An 18,261-nucleotide genomic window follows, 5' to 3' on the forward strand; every position below is an offset into this window, starting at 1 on the left:
GTCCTTACCAGGCAATGCCACCGAATGAAGGGTGTCAGGAGTTTGCCGACCACTTACCGACACTGGTATGTGGGAGACAGCAAGAGCGTTGGGGGAGGGGAGGGCAGAGCCAGTGGGACACAGCCCCTTTAGTCCTTCTCAAGCTGTGGTTTGTTACTGCATCCAAAGGCTTTTGTTTCAGGAAAGGCTTTTTTTGGCCAAAATTAATCCTGTCTCCTCTTTCGGTTGTGCGGGTTTGGTTCAACATCTGCCTTTGAGCCAGGTTGTGCTGCTGGGCGTTGAGGGAAGCCCACTCAAGTCCAGCCCAACCCTTGTTGCGCTAATGCATCAGCTGTGTCCAGTGGAAGGAGACAAGCGCTTCCTGCAGCCGTTTTGGGGCAATACCCTCTGCTTTTTCTTGCAGCTTGAAATGAGAAGCAGGACATGGTTGATCTGTGTCTCTCTCACCTGTGTCATTCGGCAGTTTTGGGGGAATGGGTCCTTATGTATCCATTGCCTAAGGAGGGAGGAGGAGGCAGGAGAAACTACATGGCTTCCCAGAGATGTAGGAGCAGAGCTCCAATTTCCTCCTCTTAGTCATCACCACCCCACCTATCTCCCTCCAAGGGACAAAACCCTGTTTCAGTTCCCCCTCCTTCCATTCAGTTGAGAGTTTTAACATAGCAAGTGCAGGTAAAGCAGTTAGCTACAAACTTTGGTCTCTGTGTGATCCATTACAGAGGCAAGGTACGAGTGTTTCTCGATGAGCTAAAGCAGCAGGTAAATTAATACCCAAGTCTTGGAGTCATGCCTCTTCCTGCTGAGACCATCTTGGGCACAAACAGAAGGGCTTCTTGCAGTTCTGAGCACCCAGCGGGATGAGGGTCCTCACCAAACAGCTTTTTAAAAGGGTCTGGAAGCAGGTAGCAAACACGCAGGTTTCAAAAGTGTCTCCTTAATGCAAGCATCCTTAGGAGCTGTCTTAAGGAAAGCATACATACATTTAGTCATCCAAAACTTTATACATGCTTTTATTCAACTAATCTAAACTTTGACAGCAGGGGAAAAACTGTGAAAGGCCTTTTTCCTGGCACGGTTGCTGTTTGCAGAGTTGGGTTTGCATGTTTGCAAGCAGATCTTAGTCTTCAGCTGAAACTTGTTCCAGAAAAGACAACTGTCTTGGGGGAAGGGAGCCTGGGCTCAGCTCAGGATTTAGCAGCCTCAGTTTGCTGGTCCCACAGCTGATACAGCTCCTGTTTCACATCTTTTTAACATTCCCTTTTCAAAGCAGAGTGGAAACATCAAATCTCACCACAGCTTTGTGCATTGCATTGGCCTTCATTGCAGGTGGAAGAAAACAGAGTCTACATAATATTGCTCGAGGTTACAGATGGAGGTGGCTGAGCCAGGATTAGATTTTGGGGCCGCTTCCCAGGCAAATGGCTCATTAAACCTTCCTGCTCTCCAGGAGATGGGGTTGGGGAGGGAGAGGAAATTTCCATCTAGAGCAAAAGCGAGATTGGGTTTGGAATGATGGAAATGATATTACAAAATGTATTTCAAGGGCTGGACCAGAAGGCGATAGTGAGTTATTAGCTATGAAGTATCAGCTGGAAGCCATGTGAAGTATTAGAACGAAGCTAAGATATTTATTCATTCCTTTATAAATAAAAAGATATCGCTCTCCCTGCACACAAGGCAGTGTTCCTTCGCTTTCCTGCTGATTTAACCAGTATTTAGGAAAAATGCTTAATCTGCCCTAACAAAGTGTGGTGTAAGTATCAAGAGAACAAATACCAAGGCTTTAATGAGGAGCGTCAATATTGACACAGTTCTGTGTTAAGGGATATCGGGAGGTTGTTTTTATTATAGTAAGCAACTTGTCAGAGGAAAACTCAAATGTAGCTTTGCAAGTGCCGATAAAACCTGCAGGTGCTATTGAAATTGAGCTCTTGTTCATGTGTGCTGTCAATGTAATTTCTAGTTTCAGAAGTCAGCTTTATGACTTTCTCATACCCCTCTTCCCTTGCAGTCTCTCCCACGATGCAGATTAAACATTCCTCCCCAAAAGAGTTATTGAAGGATGGAGCACCTCTTCAACTTGCGAAGAGATCTTCCTAGTCTGATGAGTTTGTGCCGTACCATGAAAATTTCCCACTGCTGATTCCAGGTGTTGGTATGGGAGCAGGCTGGACACAGCTCCCCTAGCTTGTGCATAAGCTATGGTTTCTCCTGCAACCTTCTTGCAGTTCCACTTCTGCTTTGTGGCAGATCATTTGCACTCCTTGCGTGGCATGTGTTGGCAGCAGAAGGTTGTTTTTCTACAGCAGATCAGGCTACACTGAATAGTTTGAATGCAATCTCTGGCTCAAGCACCATCTTTAACAGGCTCTCTGTGCACTGCAAAATTGGAGGTGAATCCTGCCGTGAGGTAACAGCGTGCAGACTTGGCAACTTGTGGAGTTGCAGGCTGTGGAAAGGCAGATCAGGCTTCTCCCAGCTTCCTGCTCCCTTGGGACAAGTCATTTAATCTTGGCATGTTGGATCTTCAGTTGGAAGTAATACTCCCTTCCATAGCTGGGTGTTGTCAGGGTACTTACATCAGTAGTGGGTGGGTGTTCAGGTGTGGCAACGATGAAGCTACGGAAGGTATCCGGGGCCTGGAGCTGGTGCCTGTGCTCAGGCTGGTGTTTCTTCTCTACTGGCTGTAAGCCACTTGCTGCTCAGCATCTTACGAAGGCTGAATTGCATTACTTTGTAGATGCCTTTCAGAACTGGCTGGTTTGCCATGTTGAGTGGGAATCACAAGCTGGGTTGCAGTTAGATCATGCAGACATGGCCCTGAGTGCCTTAATCTCAACATTAAAGGTTGCGTCGCCTTTGGAGAAGATAGAGTCGTGAAAGTACTGCAAATTTTTCCAGCCAGAAATTTAGTTCTGTGCTTTGCAAAGGTCTGGCTATTCTGGGAGCGCAGCAGTTTCATTTCACCATCCTGTGGGACCCATTCGTGTTTTTTACTTAGTTGTCAACACATTTTATTGGGCTACCTATATTTTTCATGATTGCAGTCCAGAAAAATAACAGCCAGGTCTGACCTTGCCTTGGGCTGGGTAATCCCGAAGAGAGATGGCTGCAGGGCATCTCAGGATTTACAAAGTCAAAAGCTTCATGGTACCTTTTCTGATTGTCTGCTTATGTCATGTGTTTGTTTCATTCTTCTTCTCATTTTAAACTAATCCTCAAAATGCCATAAAGCAGAATATTTCCAAATGGAGATAGGATTTCTAAGGCTTAGGACAAAACAAGCCATCTGTGTTTCCTTGCTTGATTCCAGTTTTAACTGAAGTGTCTGTAATCGTGTTTCAGTTCTGTGCCATGGTGTCTATGGGGGAATTGTTTCACTTGGGGCAGCAGGAGGTCCTTGGTCCTTTGATACCAGGTTCTAAAGGAGAGAAGATGCACAGGCTGCGGAGACTCTTTGTTTCATGTGGCCACATGTCTGGGGTGGTGAGAGCTGTTTGGGGAACAGTTGCATTTTGCTGAAGGTCTTGTTTGAGCGGAGAGACAGTGTGAGCTGTGTCAACTGCAGCTAAAGCCATGCCATTTATTCTATGGAGACTTATCCAAATAAGACTGAACTGGGATCTAAGTGTGGAACAGGCACTGGTCTGGCCCTCCTCAGCAGGATGGATAGAATCTATTCTCAGTTACATCCTATACACATAAGAAACCGTTTGTTTTTAGGTGGTGTTTCTCAAAATAGTGGTGGAGAGAGAGGGCAACTCCATTGTGTGACACCCCAGCAAGCGGCATGTAGCACCCTGGGAGGTTGTCTTGCTTAAACAGGGGTTTTGTGGTTACAAGGTAACTGGGTGTGGGTTGCCTCGTACATCCCCCCATGTCAGGGCCCTGTGGTTGAAGCACTGGCCAGAGGAGACCTGGGGGTTGGGTCTCAGCTGGGCTTTTGACTTCACCATGGGCTCAAATTGTAAGCCTGTGCAAACCTGTGCTCTCTGTTCTCCATCTCACATCAGCAAAGAATAACCTTCAACACCATGCTGAAGCTCACTTTGATGAGCTGCTTAGTTCCCAGGAGGCAAATGTATGCATCACCTAAAGCATAGCCACCTGGAGATGTGTCTCCTGGGATCTGTTTCTGATTTTGCTTGAACATTCTTGGGGTTTGAATTTTGCTTTAGGACCAGGCCATGGAGAGGCTGAGACAAGGGAATGCATTTACTACAATGCCAACTGGGAGCTGGAAAAGACCAACCAGAGTGGCGTGGAGCGCTGCGAGGGGGAGAAGGACAAGCGGCTCCACTGCTACGCCTCCTGGAGAAACAACTCGGGCTCCATCGAGCTGGTGAAGAAAGGCTGCTGGTTAGATGACTTCAACTGTTATGACAGGTAATAGCCTAACTGGTTTTCTGAATCCAGGTTTAATTGTTCCTCTAAGTGCAAAGGCTCAGGATATTTGCATCAAGGAAAAGAAAGCCAAGTCCAAGTCAGTCAGCCCATTCATCCCCTGTAATTACTTCTGTTGCTAATGCAGGTCTCAGAATTGTCACTTTTCTGCGTTGATGTTCTAAATAGAAGCTGCAAAAGGTACTTTTAGGGTTTTTGTTGTGGGTTTGGTTGTGGTGGTTGGGTTTTTTTTTTTCCTTAGCAAAGCTTTGATAGTTCTGGCATGCATTGAAAAACCTGTCCTGTATCATCAAATGAAAAGCAATATGTTCTTCCAAGAGCGTTTGGCGATACAAAGGAAAACTTGGAATCATTTGGAGCTTTCTAGAAAAGCACAGATATCTGGGGGTGGTTAGAGGTTGAGATATCCTGGCGTTGTGATGTTGCAAAAAGTTTCACTGTTCTTTGGCTGAGTTAAGACGGGCCAAGAGAAAGAGTGGGGCAGCAAAAGCAACAGGTGTGGTTGTGTGTCACTGCCTGTAGCAAGCTGAAAAGGAGCAAGGTTTTGTAGCATGAAGACTCCAACCTCATTAAATGGCTGGGAAAATAAACTAGTTTTTTCTCATTTCCCTTGATGGAACTCTACAGAGGGGAAAAGAATTACAGCTAAAGAAAATAGCCCTCTGAAGTTTCACGGTTAGAAAGGGTAATGTTCAGTAGCTCTAGACTCAGTGTTTCTGTTAAAAAAAAAACACACACCAATGAGCAACCAAGCCACCCAAACCCAGCCCTTTCAGTAAGGATTAACAGAACATAAAATTCAGGGATTTCACCTGATAAAACACCGGTATAGGTTGATCACACCTTTGTCCAATTCCCAGCTGAGCATCTTTGTAGCTTCTAATTCCAAACATTTTAGGACATCATGTCCTAAACTGTGGGTCTGAAGCTGGGACTAGATTTATTCCCATAGGTGGAGAGTTTTCTCCCTTTGGCACTGTATGCTATCCCTACTTTTGTGTCCGTTGTCTTAGCTTTTCCCAAGTGTGAGTCGTTCCTCATCTTCATTCTATTCTTAGCCCCGGGGTTGCTTTCCCACCACACCTATTCCCTTGCCAGTTGTGTAGCCAAGCTCTATATATAGTTAAATTTTTATTCTTTCCCGATAAATCAATCCTCCTTGGCCCATTAGTCATCTTAATGCTGATCCTTCTGAGAACAGAAGGTCACTCTAGTTTCCTACTTCGAAGCAGAAGTGTTTACTGTAAACAGATTTCTCCTTTCAATGCCTGCTCTCGTATACAGTGACACTTGTATTGTCACTGAGTGTCTCTGCGCAGGGATGTAGTGGTTCTTAAACTTTGTCATAATGTGTTGCTCTGTTAAAATGGTAAAAAGTTCCCAGGGCTCCTCACAAGCCTTTTTGCAGCCCCAGGGTTGAGCATCCATTATCCTGCAGGCTGATTCTTCAAAGACATAGTTCCAGGGCAAAGCTAAAAGATCTTCTGAGAATTAACAAACAGTACAAGTGTTGAAAGCAACATTTGAAATAAAGGTTAGCTTTAATTAAATAAAGGCTGCTTAAATGCAGTCTTTTTTTTTTTTTTTTTTTTTTTTTTCTTCCCCCCCCCTTCCCTGAGTGCCCTCTGCAGTCTTTCATACAGGTAGTGTTGCATCCCAAGACAGGAAAAATGGCTAAAAAGATGATTTTTCAATTGATGCTGCTGCACTGACGCCCTTTTTGTCTCTATCTTCAGCATCTTTGGATGCCGGACTCCTGGGTGCAGCCTTGGGAGATGCATCTGTACCTATCTCTGCAAAAGTGTCCCCTGGATGCAGGGCACGGTCCTGTTATTCCAGGCTGCAGCTCCCCTTGGAGCACAGGCAGCACATGCTGCTACATGCCAGATGCTACCTCCTTGTTGCTGGAAGATGAAAAATGCAGGAGTGCAAGGGTTGGGATGCTGAGGGTGATGGCTCCTTACTCTGTTCTGTATCTTAAGGAAACAAGGACGTGGCACATGTACATTTAAGGTTATAGGAAAAGGTAGTGTTTAAAAATCGACTTGTGTGCTCTTTGTTTATTTACACAGCCCCACCAGAGAGATTGTGTTCATGTTCCCTTGAAGAGCACGTGTACTGCTATGAAACGTGCCCTCAGTGCCATAGAAAAATGTGTCATTCTCTCCCACTGTCTCATTTGTAATATTTGCTAAGTATAACATGTCATGTGTACCTGGATGGCTGCCCTGAGCGCACACCAACTCAAAGACAGGGATAATGAATTGCAGATGTGGAGCAGGCTGTTTTCACTCATTAGCTTGATTTCTTAACCAACAGATTTAGCAAAGGATGTGTTTTCTATTGAAGACTCCAATACTGATGCTGTTAAATCCAAAGGGCTTGTTATCTGATTTCACGAAAAAGCATCTGGAAACATTGCTTAACTTGTTAAATCTTTGTTCATTTGAATAAGTCAAATAGCTGCTTTTTTTGCTTTGAAGTTTAAAAAAATAAAAGCCTGAAAAACAAACCAAGCGTTTCCCAGCTTAGACCTTGCAGGAGACATTTTGGCTATAGCCACTTTTCCCCCCCAAAAGGAGTAAAGCACTGAAAACTACCCCGTGTTATGACTGAAGAGAGCTCTTTCTTCTCGTGGCAGTATGTCAGTGATACCACAGAAAGGGAGGCTTGGCATGGGTTCATAAATGAGTAATAATGTCAAACACATATGATTGTTTTGCTACTTCCTCCGAGTGGTCAAAGGAAGGAAGTTATGCATATAATTTAGCTGGGCTTCAGGAAATAGTTTGATACAGTTCTCTGCGGAGAGCAGCTCTGCAACCCTCATAACTAAAAGCAGAGGGTAATGTAGCAAAAGGTGGCAGGGAAGGGAAGCAGACATTGAAGAAAGAGAAAGAAATGACTGCTAGAGCAGTGCAGAAATCACTGCACGGCTCTTTTGGCATTGATCTGTGGGAGAGGGAGGATGTGTGAAAGTGGAGTTGGTCTGATCCGTGGAAGTCCCCTAACACCTTGCACAGTGTAGAAGGAAACCTCAGTGCTGAGGAGGCTGTAGTGCTACCTGGATAACAGGCAAATACAAAAAAAAAGAGAGCTGCAACCTGTTTTTCTTAAAGGCTTTCATGCGGGAATAACTTTTTTAAAGGAGGAGATAGCATTTGAAAATTAAACTTAAAAAAAAAAAAACACAACCCAAACCTGCAGCCTCCCTCCTGCCTGCAGTGGGACCGTTGCTGCTGGTGTTCGGTGCCCTTCTAGCACGTAGAGTTAGCGATGCTCAAGGCTGTGAGAGCAGTCCTCGCTCAGCCCTCATCTTATGTACTTTATGGCACAGTCTTTAACTGCATGATCAAATACTCCTCTCCCTTGACAGCATACATACAGGCTGTGGGAATGACACTGTTCAGGGAACAAGGCATCTCTCCATCGTTTTTCTGCTGCTCTTTCAGTTAGCGGCGGCGGCTGTTATTTATTACTCACCATCTAATGCCTTCAGTACATATGGAAGCATTTGTTTCCTTTACGGTCTTTTCAAGGGTCTTTGCTATCCGCTGGGGTATTTGAACACCAAGTTGTTTTCTGTAAGTGGAGACTGCCGATCTGTGCAGCGCAGCAGCAGGAGAAGGTGCATGGAGAAGATGATTTGGGGCAGGTCAGCTCCCCAAGACCAGAGGCAGGAGTTGGCTGACGTTGTTTTTTCTCTTCCCTTCATTGTCATGTCTGTCCCTCCCTGACGCAGGCAGGAATGCGTAGCCACAGAAGAAAACCCTCAAGTGTTTTTCTGCTGCTGCGAGGGCAACTATTGCAATGAGAAATTTACCCATTTGCCTGAAGTCACTGGCCCAGAAGGTGAGTGACTGGGTGGACGGGGAGTTGGGGGTCTCTTCCTCTAGACCCAGTTTGTGATGACTTCTGGGTTGCTGGATACATCCGAGAGGACACAAAGCACCATTTTGGTTACAAGGTCCAGAAATCCTTCTGCTACAATTCTTTAACAATAGTTTTTTAAGGTTCTTTCACTCTGTGGGTAAAATGTGTTGTCCCAGCACCTCAGATACCACCAGCAAGGATTAGTTTTTCTTTATGGTGGACGTTCACAGTGGGTTATTACAAAACCAAAATCCTGCACAAGGGGAAGAGGGCAGAGTGATTTATACAGCACGGAAGAAGGCTCAAACTCTTAAAAGGTATTTGACACCTTCTTCATTAATTTTCATAGGTCACAGGTCTCCAGATACCTTGAGCATTTGTAATTTTTGTATTTGATTGCTACTTTGTTGATCTGGGGATTGAAAGGGAATGGGTGTGTGTGTCAGCTTTCAGAGTTTGTGGGTATACTTCAAGGAAGGAAAGTAATAGCTGGTACTTCTTCGGAGGCTAATAGAGAGATGATGATTCTTTCAGCTGTACACTTGCTAAAGTATCATTCAATACAAATTATTGAAGCAGGTGGATTTTTTCCTTAGGATGGTTTCTTTTGCTATCAACTACTTACATTTACTGAGATGTTCCAATAGACCATTATCAAATTTTCCTGGGCTTTCCTGTTAGGTATTTAATTGTTTACATGGGGTTTATTATCTCCTGTTATTAATGTACCCGTAGCAACCTAGTAGCAAATATTATTTCTCTCACAGTTTTTTGTTTAATTTGGCAAGTCTTGCTATTTTTTCCTTCCTTGTCTCCAACATAGCAACATGGCTCCATTTAGTATTCCCATTGTTTGTGTCTCAACTGCACTGATGTAATTTGGAACAAGAACTACTGTGGGAATAGTGCATTTGATTGTGGCTCCGGCAGCATTCTACTAAAAACTGACACCTTGTCAATCACTGTAAAAGGCAAAGCAACACTGCTGGGGATTTCATGCTCACTTAATACCTTTGGAAGGGTTAAGAGGAGGAAATTTTCTTGCTGTATCCCAGCAAGAAATACCCATCTTAAATAAAGGTCAGATGGAGGCTCACCTTGCAAAGTGTGGTTTGGACCATTGTAACTCCATTACTAATAGCCACATGGAAAAGAGTAAACCGCAGAGCGTTATGAATACTGTTGGATGGGATGGGACATGCCATTAAGCGTTGTCAGCTTTGGAGTAGGAGGAAGGATGGGGCTGGGTTGCATCTGGACATGTAGCTGACAGTGCTGTTGCATGCCTGAAGGGTCCTTCCCCTCGCTTACCCTGCTCTTTTCTCGCAGTCATATACGAGCCACCGCCACCAACGCCCTCCCTGCTCAACATCTTGGTATACTCGCTGCTCCCCATCGCTGTCCTCTCCATGGCCATCCTCTTGGCCTTCTGGATGTACCGTCACCGCAAGCCTCCCTACGGGCATGTCGACATTAACGAGGTGAGGGGGTTGCTCCCCTTTGTTTGGACCTTACAAAAGGCATGGAGGCTGCGTAGCATATGTTCACATCCACTTTTGCCCCACCCTTTTTCAGGTGGCCTAAGTTTTCTTCTCTTATCTTTTTGAAGTTGGTGGTACAGCTGGCCAGCGTGGTGGTGTTAGCATCCCCTGTGAGGCTGATGGGTTTAGATGGGGTTATCACCACGTCTGAGATTCCTAAGGGATGTAGTTCCATAGCCCTGCTTGTTGGCTACCCTTCCCCCCAAAATCTCCAAGCTGTTGCCTGTTTTCAGCCAACTTTCAGCAGAGGAGCAGAGATCAGAGAGATGATAAAGTTTGTACCAGCTTTACAGGGGGAGGGGAGATGCTTTCCCTGTTGAAGCTCGTTTTTATGAGCCATCAGAGAATGAGTGCAGGAGGTCATCCTCATGGTCCAAAGCCATCAGGAACTGGTCTTTGCTGGCTCTGCTGTGCCCTGAGCCTTCTGGTTTCTTCTGAAGGGCTGAGCAGCTACCTCTCCCTCCCTCCTCTACCCATTACAGCCCATACTGTGAACCTTTCTCGGCTGAAAGCAGATAGGACAGAGCTCCAGCCCCACGCATCCTGCAGGGTTGCGTTGTTCTCTTGGACCAGTGCAGAGTTTAAACAGATACGATCTTTATGATGCTGACAGACCTGTTTACTGCCCATTGCTAGGGTTATGTGAAACATGGCTAATGAAGTGCAAAGCAGTGGGAGGTTTTCGGTGTAGTTGGCTGTTGGGTCACAAAGATCAAGAAGTTCCTACTTTTGGCAGGAGGTAGCCTTGAGGTCATCAGTGTTTTACAGCCCAAAATAGCTCTTGCTTTGAGAACATGGGAGAAATCAGGTTTTGCCCAGAGGATGGCAGGTAGGAGTTTGACACACAAAGTGACAGCTGGAGGCATAGGTTGTTATAGATGTTCTATACAAATACCCTACAAAGCAAGATAGGGAATTTTGGGCTGCTCTTGCTGCAGACGGTACGGCTAAATAATTTGTATTAAATAAAATGTTACTTCTCTACACCTCTTTCCCCATCTACAATATCTCCATTCCTCCCCTCCCTTTGTTTTACTGTCTGTCTTCAGCCGGTGACAAGGTTTTTCTCTCATGCAGGACCCTGGCCCGCCACCCCCTTCTCCCCTGGTTGGCCTAAAGCCTCTGCAGCTCTTGGAGATCAAGGCGAGGGGCCGCTTTGGCTGCGTGTGGAAGGCTCAGCTGATGAACGACTACGTAGCAGTGAAAATCTTCCCTATTCAGGTGAGAAAGGCATTGCATTAGGTTCTCACTTGCTGGGCTTCCTCACCTGTGCTGAGATGCTCTAAGTGCCCATGGAGGCTATGCTTTTTAAGGCCATAACAAAAATGCATTTGGACTCTTCCACTGGGGGAAAAAGTTCAAGGACCCTCCGTTCCTACACTTTTCTCTGTGGTATCTCCTTACCGAATGCATCCTGTAGTAGTAGTTGTTGCAAGAAGGGCAAAATCAAGCACATTTTGAAATCTGCAGGGTATTTTAACTTCACTGCAAATGTCCGTGGTGTTAAAGTCCAGTAAGGCAGCGTGCAGCTGCGATGCCCAAAGCACACACAAAGGACCAAAGCCCTGGCTTTGTGTGTCTTGCCTGGGTAGATTGTAAATCCAGACCCGAACCTAGCAAACAGTTTACAGCTTACAAAGGCACAGCCCCGGCGCTGTGAAAGCTAATTGCACAGCAGCATTTCTGTCAGCTCACGTCTTCCACTCTAGGAAACCTTTGAACACTCCTGACTTGACTCTCTAGGAATTGCAGATGGAAAGAGTAAAGCAATCAAAACTCAAATGAAAGAAGAATGACTGAAACTTCTTTGCGCTTCTCTGCTATCTCCTTCTTCATTAATTTTTTGCTCAGTATTTGTTGTCATAGTGTCGTTAAAGGAGATTTGCACATATTCTGTCCAAGCCAGCTGTGACCTACTGGTAAATATTCAATAGAGCCTAGATTACATCTTGCATTCATAACAGTTTCAGCTACAATGCAGATCTGGGTGCTGTATGCACAGGCTTTATTCTTGCAAGCATCCTTAGGAAATCTTGACAAATCTTATTTCTCAGTGAGGTTGAGTTTGGATTCCTCCCCGCTCCCCACACATGTGCTCTAGGAATAGCTGAGGATGATTTTGGAGAAGGGAGACTGAGAACAGCTACTTCCAGTCTTTCTCCAGCGCTTACCTTTTAGGAAAACAGCCTCATTCTGAAGGGACACATCACATCCAAATGCTGGAGGGTGATATTAAGAGGACCGTGAGCATCTCTGACTGAGCTGAAAGAGCTGTTTGCTTTAAAGGGAAGCGTGATCTTTGATGGTGCATTTCTCCCTGCTCTAGGATAAGCAATCTTGGCAGAGCGAGAGGGAGATTTTCAATACGCCTGGCATGAAGCATGAAAACCTTTTGCAATTTATCGCAGCAGAGAAAAGAGGGACAAACTTAGAGACGGAGCTCTGGCTAATCACAGCTTTCCACGACAAGGTAACGTATCATTGCACATACATTTTGGGAAGGCAGAGAGGCGGCTGGTTGTGGAACAGAAGGGTTTGGTGTCTAATATTCTCCCAGAAACTCCCCTGTAATCTCTCCAGTCTGTCCCTGGTGAGCTCAGTGGCTCAGTGGTAGTGGAAGAATGCTCCTCCCTCCTTACTTCAAAGGCCCTTCCTTTAGCTTTCAAGGCTTTCCTACACAAATATAAGATTAATAAAGGTGGGACCTGGGGGGAGAGAGAGGCACAAAAGACTACAGCTCACATATGTGGTAGTCACCATCCCTTACCATGCATAGTTGAGCACGTGGGAGCCAGGTGTCACAGACTGTTGTAGTCCCAACTCACCCCTTGCGGATGGGCTCTGTGTTTGCTTTTGAAGCTCAGGGCACACCTCCGGCTTCATGAATTGCTTTAGTTATCAAACAGGACTAACACTTAAAATAAAACAAACACACGCAAATCCAGAGTTGAGCCAGCAGTGTTATCCCTCTGTTTAATCCAAGGTCTACTGAGTCAATCATTGCCACAACCAGCTGATATGATGCATCACCTTCTTGCATGGAAGGCTTTCCCCTTTCTTAGGTTAGATGAATTGCTCGGTTTGAGATTATTTTGTCCCTTCCTTACCTCCCTCCACTTGCCTGGCAGATTAGTACACTCCTTTTAGACATCCAGACACTTGCTGTGCTGTCAGGGGCTGAGGACTCACGAACGCTTCTGGGTTTAATTTCTTCTTCTTTCTTACTTCTGCTAGTGATTTTTTTCCCCCTGTAGAATCAAGGTTCAGATTTCTCAAGCACTCATTAAAACCATTTTCTGAACTGATGCGTTGGCACATCTGTCACGTAGCAGGGTCTGCGATTAAGAACATGCGATGTCCTGTTTCGCAGGGCTCTCTGACGGATTACCTGAAGGGCAATATTATCAGCTGGAATGAGCTCTGCCATGTTGCAGAAACAATGGCCCGTGGCTTGTCCTACCTTCATGAAGATGTCCCGTGGTGCAAAGGTGAAGGACATAAACCTGCTATAGCACACAGGTACGGCTTCTTTCCTTGACACCATTCAAGTGCTGTGTTCAAATGTTTACAATCTCTTTGAAATGATGCTGTTGAATGAAGGAGGAAATTGTGCTTTTAGGATGTGAATGCCTTTTAACCCAACAAATCCAATGCTGACGCAAGAATTTTTTTCAGTCACATATGAAACGGTGAAGGGCATTGTGTCCCGTCTGTGAAACAGTCAGTGCAGTTGGTAGTGGTTCATGGCAAATGTCTGGAGGGTAGGTGCTTCCCTCTGCCATCAACTCTTCTCTTGACATGTAGTGGGAAGGAAAATCTGGTTGCTGCAGAACTGCTCTTTGAAAGGACTGTGCATGATAAATGACATTATAATCTGTGTATTTCTGTGGCTGTACCAAGATTTGGACCCTGTTTTTCCCTAAGTGTTTTAGACTGATAACTCCACTGCATGTCTTCCCACAGAGCTTTTGATCATTAGGTAAGAAATGGAGAAACTGTAGAAATGCAGAAAATGGCTGCTATTTATTTTTCACTGTAGCTTCATAGTGCTGAAATCGTGCCAGGGTGCTTAAGATGGACACCAGCGCAGGCACCACGGTGCCTCTGAGATGTCTCGGCACATGCTCCAACCCACCTGGGTGGCAGCTCTGTGGGGACAGCGGGAATCCAGAAAGCAGTGGGTTAAACCATCCTCGATGCAAGGATCCTTGTTTTAGCCCCTCTCCCAGTTCCACATTGCTTGCCCTGGACTAAAGCATCTCTACCAGCTGGTTTGCTAGTGTCATGGCAGGAGGGGGGAGTTTTCCAGAAGGGATTTATGCAGGCTACATGCTGTAATCCACTGCCGTACTCCCCCACCACCCACTGCATTTCATCTAGGAGGGACTTAAAACCCCACGGTCCAGCTGCAGCAATTTGTACCCGGTCTAATGGGCATGTCTTCATGTACAGCAAGATAATCCCTGGTTTCGCAAGGCTGTCCCTGCCCCCAAAACACCCCCCCTCCCGGAACCTGAAGATTTCTGAGAGCTGGGGGCTGTTAAAAGAGCCTGCAGCTGCCTTTGTGCTGCTCCTGGAGCTGACCCCTGTGTCCCTGACATTTGTCCCTGTGGAATAAAGGCAGTGGTTTATACATGAAAATTCCTAAGGGTGGGGAAGAGAGAAAGGCTATAGAAAAGCTTTAAAGCCACAGATCGTGCTCATTAGTGTCCCCATCCATTTAGCAAAAGATAAAAGACGAGAATGCACCATTTGTGTGAGTTTAGCACATACCTAGGGAAGAAGGATTTCAGGACACACGGGATCTCCCTTGGTTTACCCCACTCCTTTTATTTTTGTTTTAAAAGAAACCACCAAATACGTTTTCAGTCAGGGGGGTGGGTTTTTTGAATGGCTTCAGACAATGCATGCGAGGAGGCGGGGTTGCCAGGTGGGACTCCCCGAGTCACTGCTGGGCAGGGGTTCAGCCAAGGCTTTACTGGCCCCTGGCACTACGAGGAGGATTAAGGTTCTGGGATCGCTTGTTGGTGCGAAAGTGCCCCCACGTGGAAGCTGAAAATAAAATCTCCCGTGCTTGCTCTCTTATTCCCTAGTTTGAAGCATTGCGCAGAAAAAGACGCTTTCTTCTTTTCAGGCCGCTTTACCAGTGGCCGTTTTAGGATGGTCTAATGCATCAGGTGTTAGTGGGAATTCTACGTGGCGTGGCTTGGATTAAGTCTGTCTCCCTGTCCTGGGTATGTTTGCATTGCAACTCACACTTGCTGGTTCATGGGGGATTGTGGAAGGAAGGAAAGCATGGAAAAATGGGGATATGTATGGAAATTGGGGGGAAAAAGGAAATACAAAGGGAAGTCCCTACATCATGTATCAAGATGTGGTAGTTAACTGTTGCATGCCCGAAGGGCAGTGCTGGTGAAAACCAGCAGGAAATGCCTTTGCAATAATACTGATTTACATCCCACTTCACTTTGGAAGCATATCGTTCTAACAGACTGTAATAATTTCTGTGTGGTCCTAGCTGAGCCACTGCTTTGCAAAAATCTCGTGCACAATCTGTATCATCCTGGAGGGCATAATCCCCTAATGCTGACTGAGCAAAGGAGTTTATCTATGTCATTAGATGATGGCTGTTTTCTAAGCCTATGGGGAAACTGCTATACATGGAAGCAGTCAGTCTCTAAGACGACAGGTATTAGGTAAATGGTGCTTTTCTGTGTAACAGAGGAGTACAAATGTTATGCGGGCTCTGCAAAACTGTACTGTGTCCCTAGAAACCCCGTGTGTCCCCTTGTGGTGATGGAGGCTGGTTTCAGCTGGGGCTCCCTGGTGTGTGGTGCTCTCCAACTTCACTCTCACTTCCCCCATCATAATCGTCAAGCCAGAAATACCCATCACGCTGTATTTAGTTTAGAAAGCAAAAATCCTTTCTTCTGATTTTTAAAGTTCAGAATCAGGGGCTGGGCAGTACAGGATGATTTTTGTTCGTGGTGCTTTGAGCTGGTGCTCTGGCATCTGAGGCCACAGTGAGCAGCCCTTCTCTATGGTCCAGCAGTTTCTCTCTTCCCAAAGAATTTTGACAGGTCTCTCTAGTGCGGAACAATTGTATCTGCCCTCATTAATTATTTTGTGCAGGCCTGCAATGTCCTGCAATCAGCAGGGTCACCGAGTGAATTGATGATAGGGAAATTATAATGCTGAGCATACAGGACAATTGCCATCTGCTGTCTAAGGTCTGTAATTTAATTAGATTGCCAAACATTCCTTTTCAGATGAAAATGCAGGAAGCCCAGGGAACAGGGCTTGACTGGATTAGGCATCTCAGTGTGACCCTCTTCCACTCCCCCCTCCCTCTGCAGCCCCTGCAGATTTACCTGAGCTGCCCTGAAACCATCCTGCTACAGCAGAGGACTGACACAAATGTCCCCTTAATGCCACCTTCAACACAGACCCGCCATCTCTCTGCAAATACTTACACCTGCCCAGCAGCTGCCCAGTCCGATCCTGACAGCTTGTCTGAGTGTGGGCTCACCCCCTTCCCTGCTTGCTTTCCAACCCTCCAAATTCTCCAGGGAAGATCGATCCAGCAATTAAAACATAAGTGTAATAGATGACTATGGCAAAAGTCTGTTGAAGCGTGTTGTCAGGGTGAAAAGAGTCCCACCAGCATCTGTTAATTTCCAGGAAGATCTAATTTTGTAGATAGGAGCAAACATCCTTACTAGGTTAAGGAGTAAATGCACCACCTGAACCTGTCTTGCTTTTGTTGTTGGGACTGAGAACTAGTAAGAAGTGCTCAGAGGTGGGGGTCCACAGCTGGTGCTCAGAGCCAGAAATGGTGCCTTATACTGCCTGCTTTAATTAAACACCCCCCTTCATATCACTCCTTGCTTTTATTTTGAGGTTAATTCACCACAGAGTTTGACTGACTCTGCTGGGCAGCACAGGGCTGCTTGGTTGTGTTTTAGGGACACGGGCAGTGAGAGGCAGCTGAATTTGTCAGAGCCAGCTGTGCCGGGCAGCTGGGGAAGGAAGGAGCTGATCGCCGGGGGCTGCTAAGCCTAGAGACTTACAGCGTGGTCTGTTGCAATGTGATTTGGACGTGTGCTGTAATAAACCCTTCCCAAACTTGCTTCTTGGCTTGTCCATAGGGACTTCAAGAGTAAAAATGTCTTGCTGAAGAACGACTTGACAGCAGTGCTAGCCGATTTTGGACTAGCTGTACGGTTTGAACCTGGAAAGCCTCCAGGGGACACTCATGGACAGGTAATCATTATCGTCAACAATAACATTTTAAAAACTTGGGCTTACCATAGCTCCTTGGAAGTGGGAGGTAGTTTGTATAGATGCATTTAATTCTCTTTGAGATATGTATTTTCCATAAAAGCTTGTGCTCAGACATAAATTCCAGGAGCTGCTTTGATCTGGGAGAGTGTTCAGACCCCCCCTGACCACTGTGCAAGTGAGGTTCCCCCAGTCCCAGGGGCAGGCAGCTTCGTCCTTCAAACACAGGACTTGTTGGCTCTTTATTGCCTCGGTATTAAATATTCGTAGAATCATAGAATACCAGGTTGGAAGGAACCACAAGGATCATCTGGTCCAACCTTGGCAAAAGCACAGTCCAGCTGAATCTTAAAAGTGTCCAGCGTTGGGGAATCCACCACTTCCCTGGGGAGATTATTGCAATGGCTGATTGTTCTCATTGTGAAAAAATTTCCTTTTGTGTCCAATCGGCATCTCCCCAGGATGTACCCATTAATCCTTGTCTTTTCCATGTAATGCCTTGCAAAAAGGGAGTCTCAGTCGTCTTTGTAGCCACCCTTTAAATACTGGAACACAGTGATAAGGTCTTCCCTAAGCCGCCTTTTCTCAAGGCTGAACAAACCCTATTGTCTCAGCCTTTCCTCACATGGCAGGTTTCCCAGCCCTTTGGTGATCTTTGTGGCCCTTCTCTGGACATCTCCAACCTGTCCACGTCTTTTTTGCATAGCGGGGACCAAAACTGAACACAATATTCCAGTTGGGGCCTGACAAGCGCTGAGTGGGATGGGATGATGACTTCTTTACCTCTACTGGTGATGCAGCCTAGCATCCCGTCGGCTTTCTTTGCCACAGCAGCACACCATTCACTCATATTGAGCTTGTCCATCAGGACCCCCAGGTCCCTTTCCACAGAGCTGCTCCCCAGCTGGGTAGGTCCCAGCCTGTGCTGCACTACTGGATTATGTTTTCCCAGGTGCACTTGTCCTTGTTGAACTTCAGGTTCTCGTTACCCCATTCTTCCAGCCATCCAGGTCTTCCTGCAGGATGGCCCTCCCTTACGAAGTGTCCCCTTCCCCGCGCAGTTTGGTATCATCAGCAGACTTCGTCAGGGTACACTTGATCCCATCATCCAGATCACTTACAAAGATATTAAACAGCATTGGGCCCAATATGGATTCCTGGG

At 46.0% G+C, this 18,261-nt stretch overlaps 1 protein-coding gene across 1 annotated transcript in view; it reads left to right on the top strand.

Moving 5' to 3' along the window:
- Positions 1–18,261, top strand: part of ACVR2B (activin A receptor type 2B) — a 108,158-nt gene that overhangs the window by 75,502 nt on the left and 14,395 nt on the right. Inside the window, exons 2-8 of the mRNA XM_040592223.1 lie at positions 4,179–4,386; positions 8,147–8,256; positions 9,607–9,758; positions 10,896–11,039; positions 12,145–12,288; positions 13,189–13,337; positions 16,967–17,081. Coding sequence (XP_040448157.1) covers positions 4,179–4,386; positions 8,147–8,256; positions 9,607–9,758; positions 10,896–11,039; positions 12,145–12,288; positions 13,189–13,337; positions 16,967–17,081 — 1,022 coding nt within the window. The remainder of the gene's footprint in view (positions 1–4,178; positions 4,387–8,146; positions 8,257–9,606; positions 9,759–10,895; positions 11,040–12,144; positions 12,289–13,188; positions 13,338–16,966; positions 17,082–18,261) is intronic.

This window comes from Falco naumanni, chromosome 4, assembly GCF_017639655.2.
Source record: "Falco naumanni isolate bFalNau1 chromosome 4, bFalNau1.pat, whole genome shotgun sequence".
Lineage (NCBI taxonomy): Eukaryota > Metazoa > Chordata > Aves > Falconiformes > Falconidae > Falco > Falco naumanni.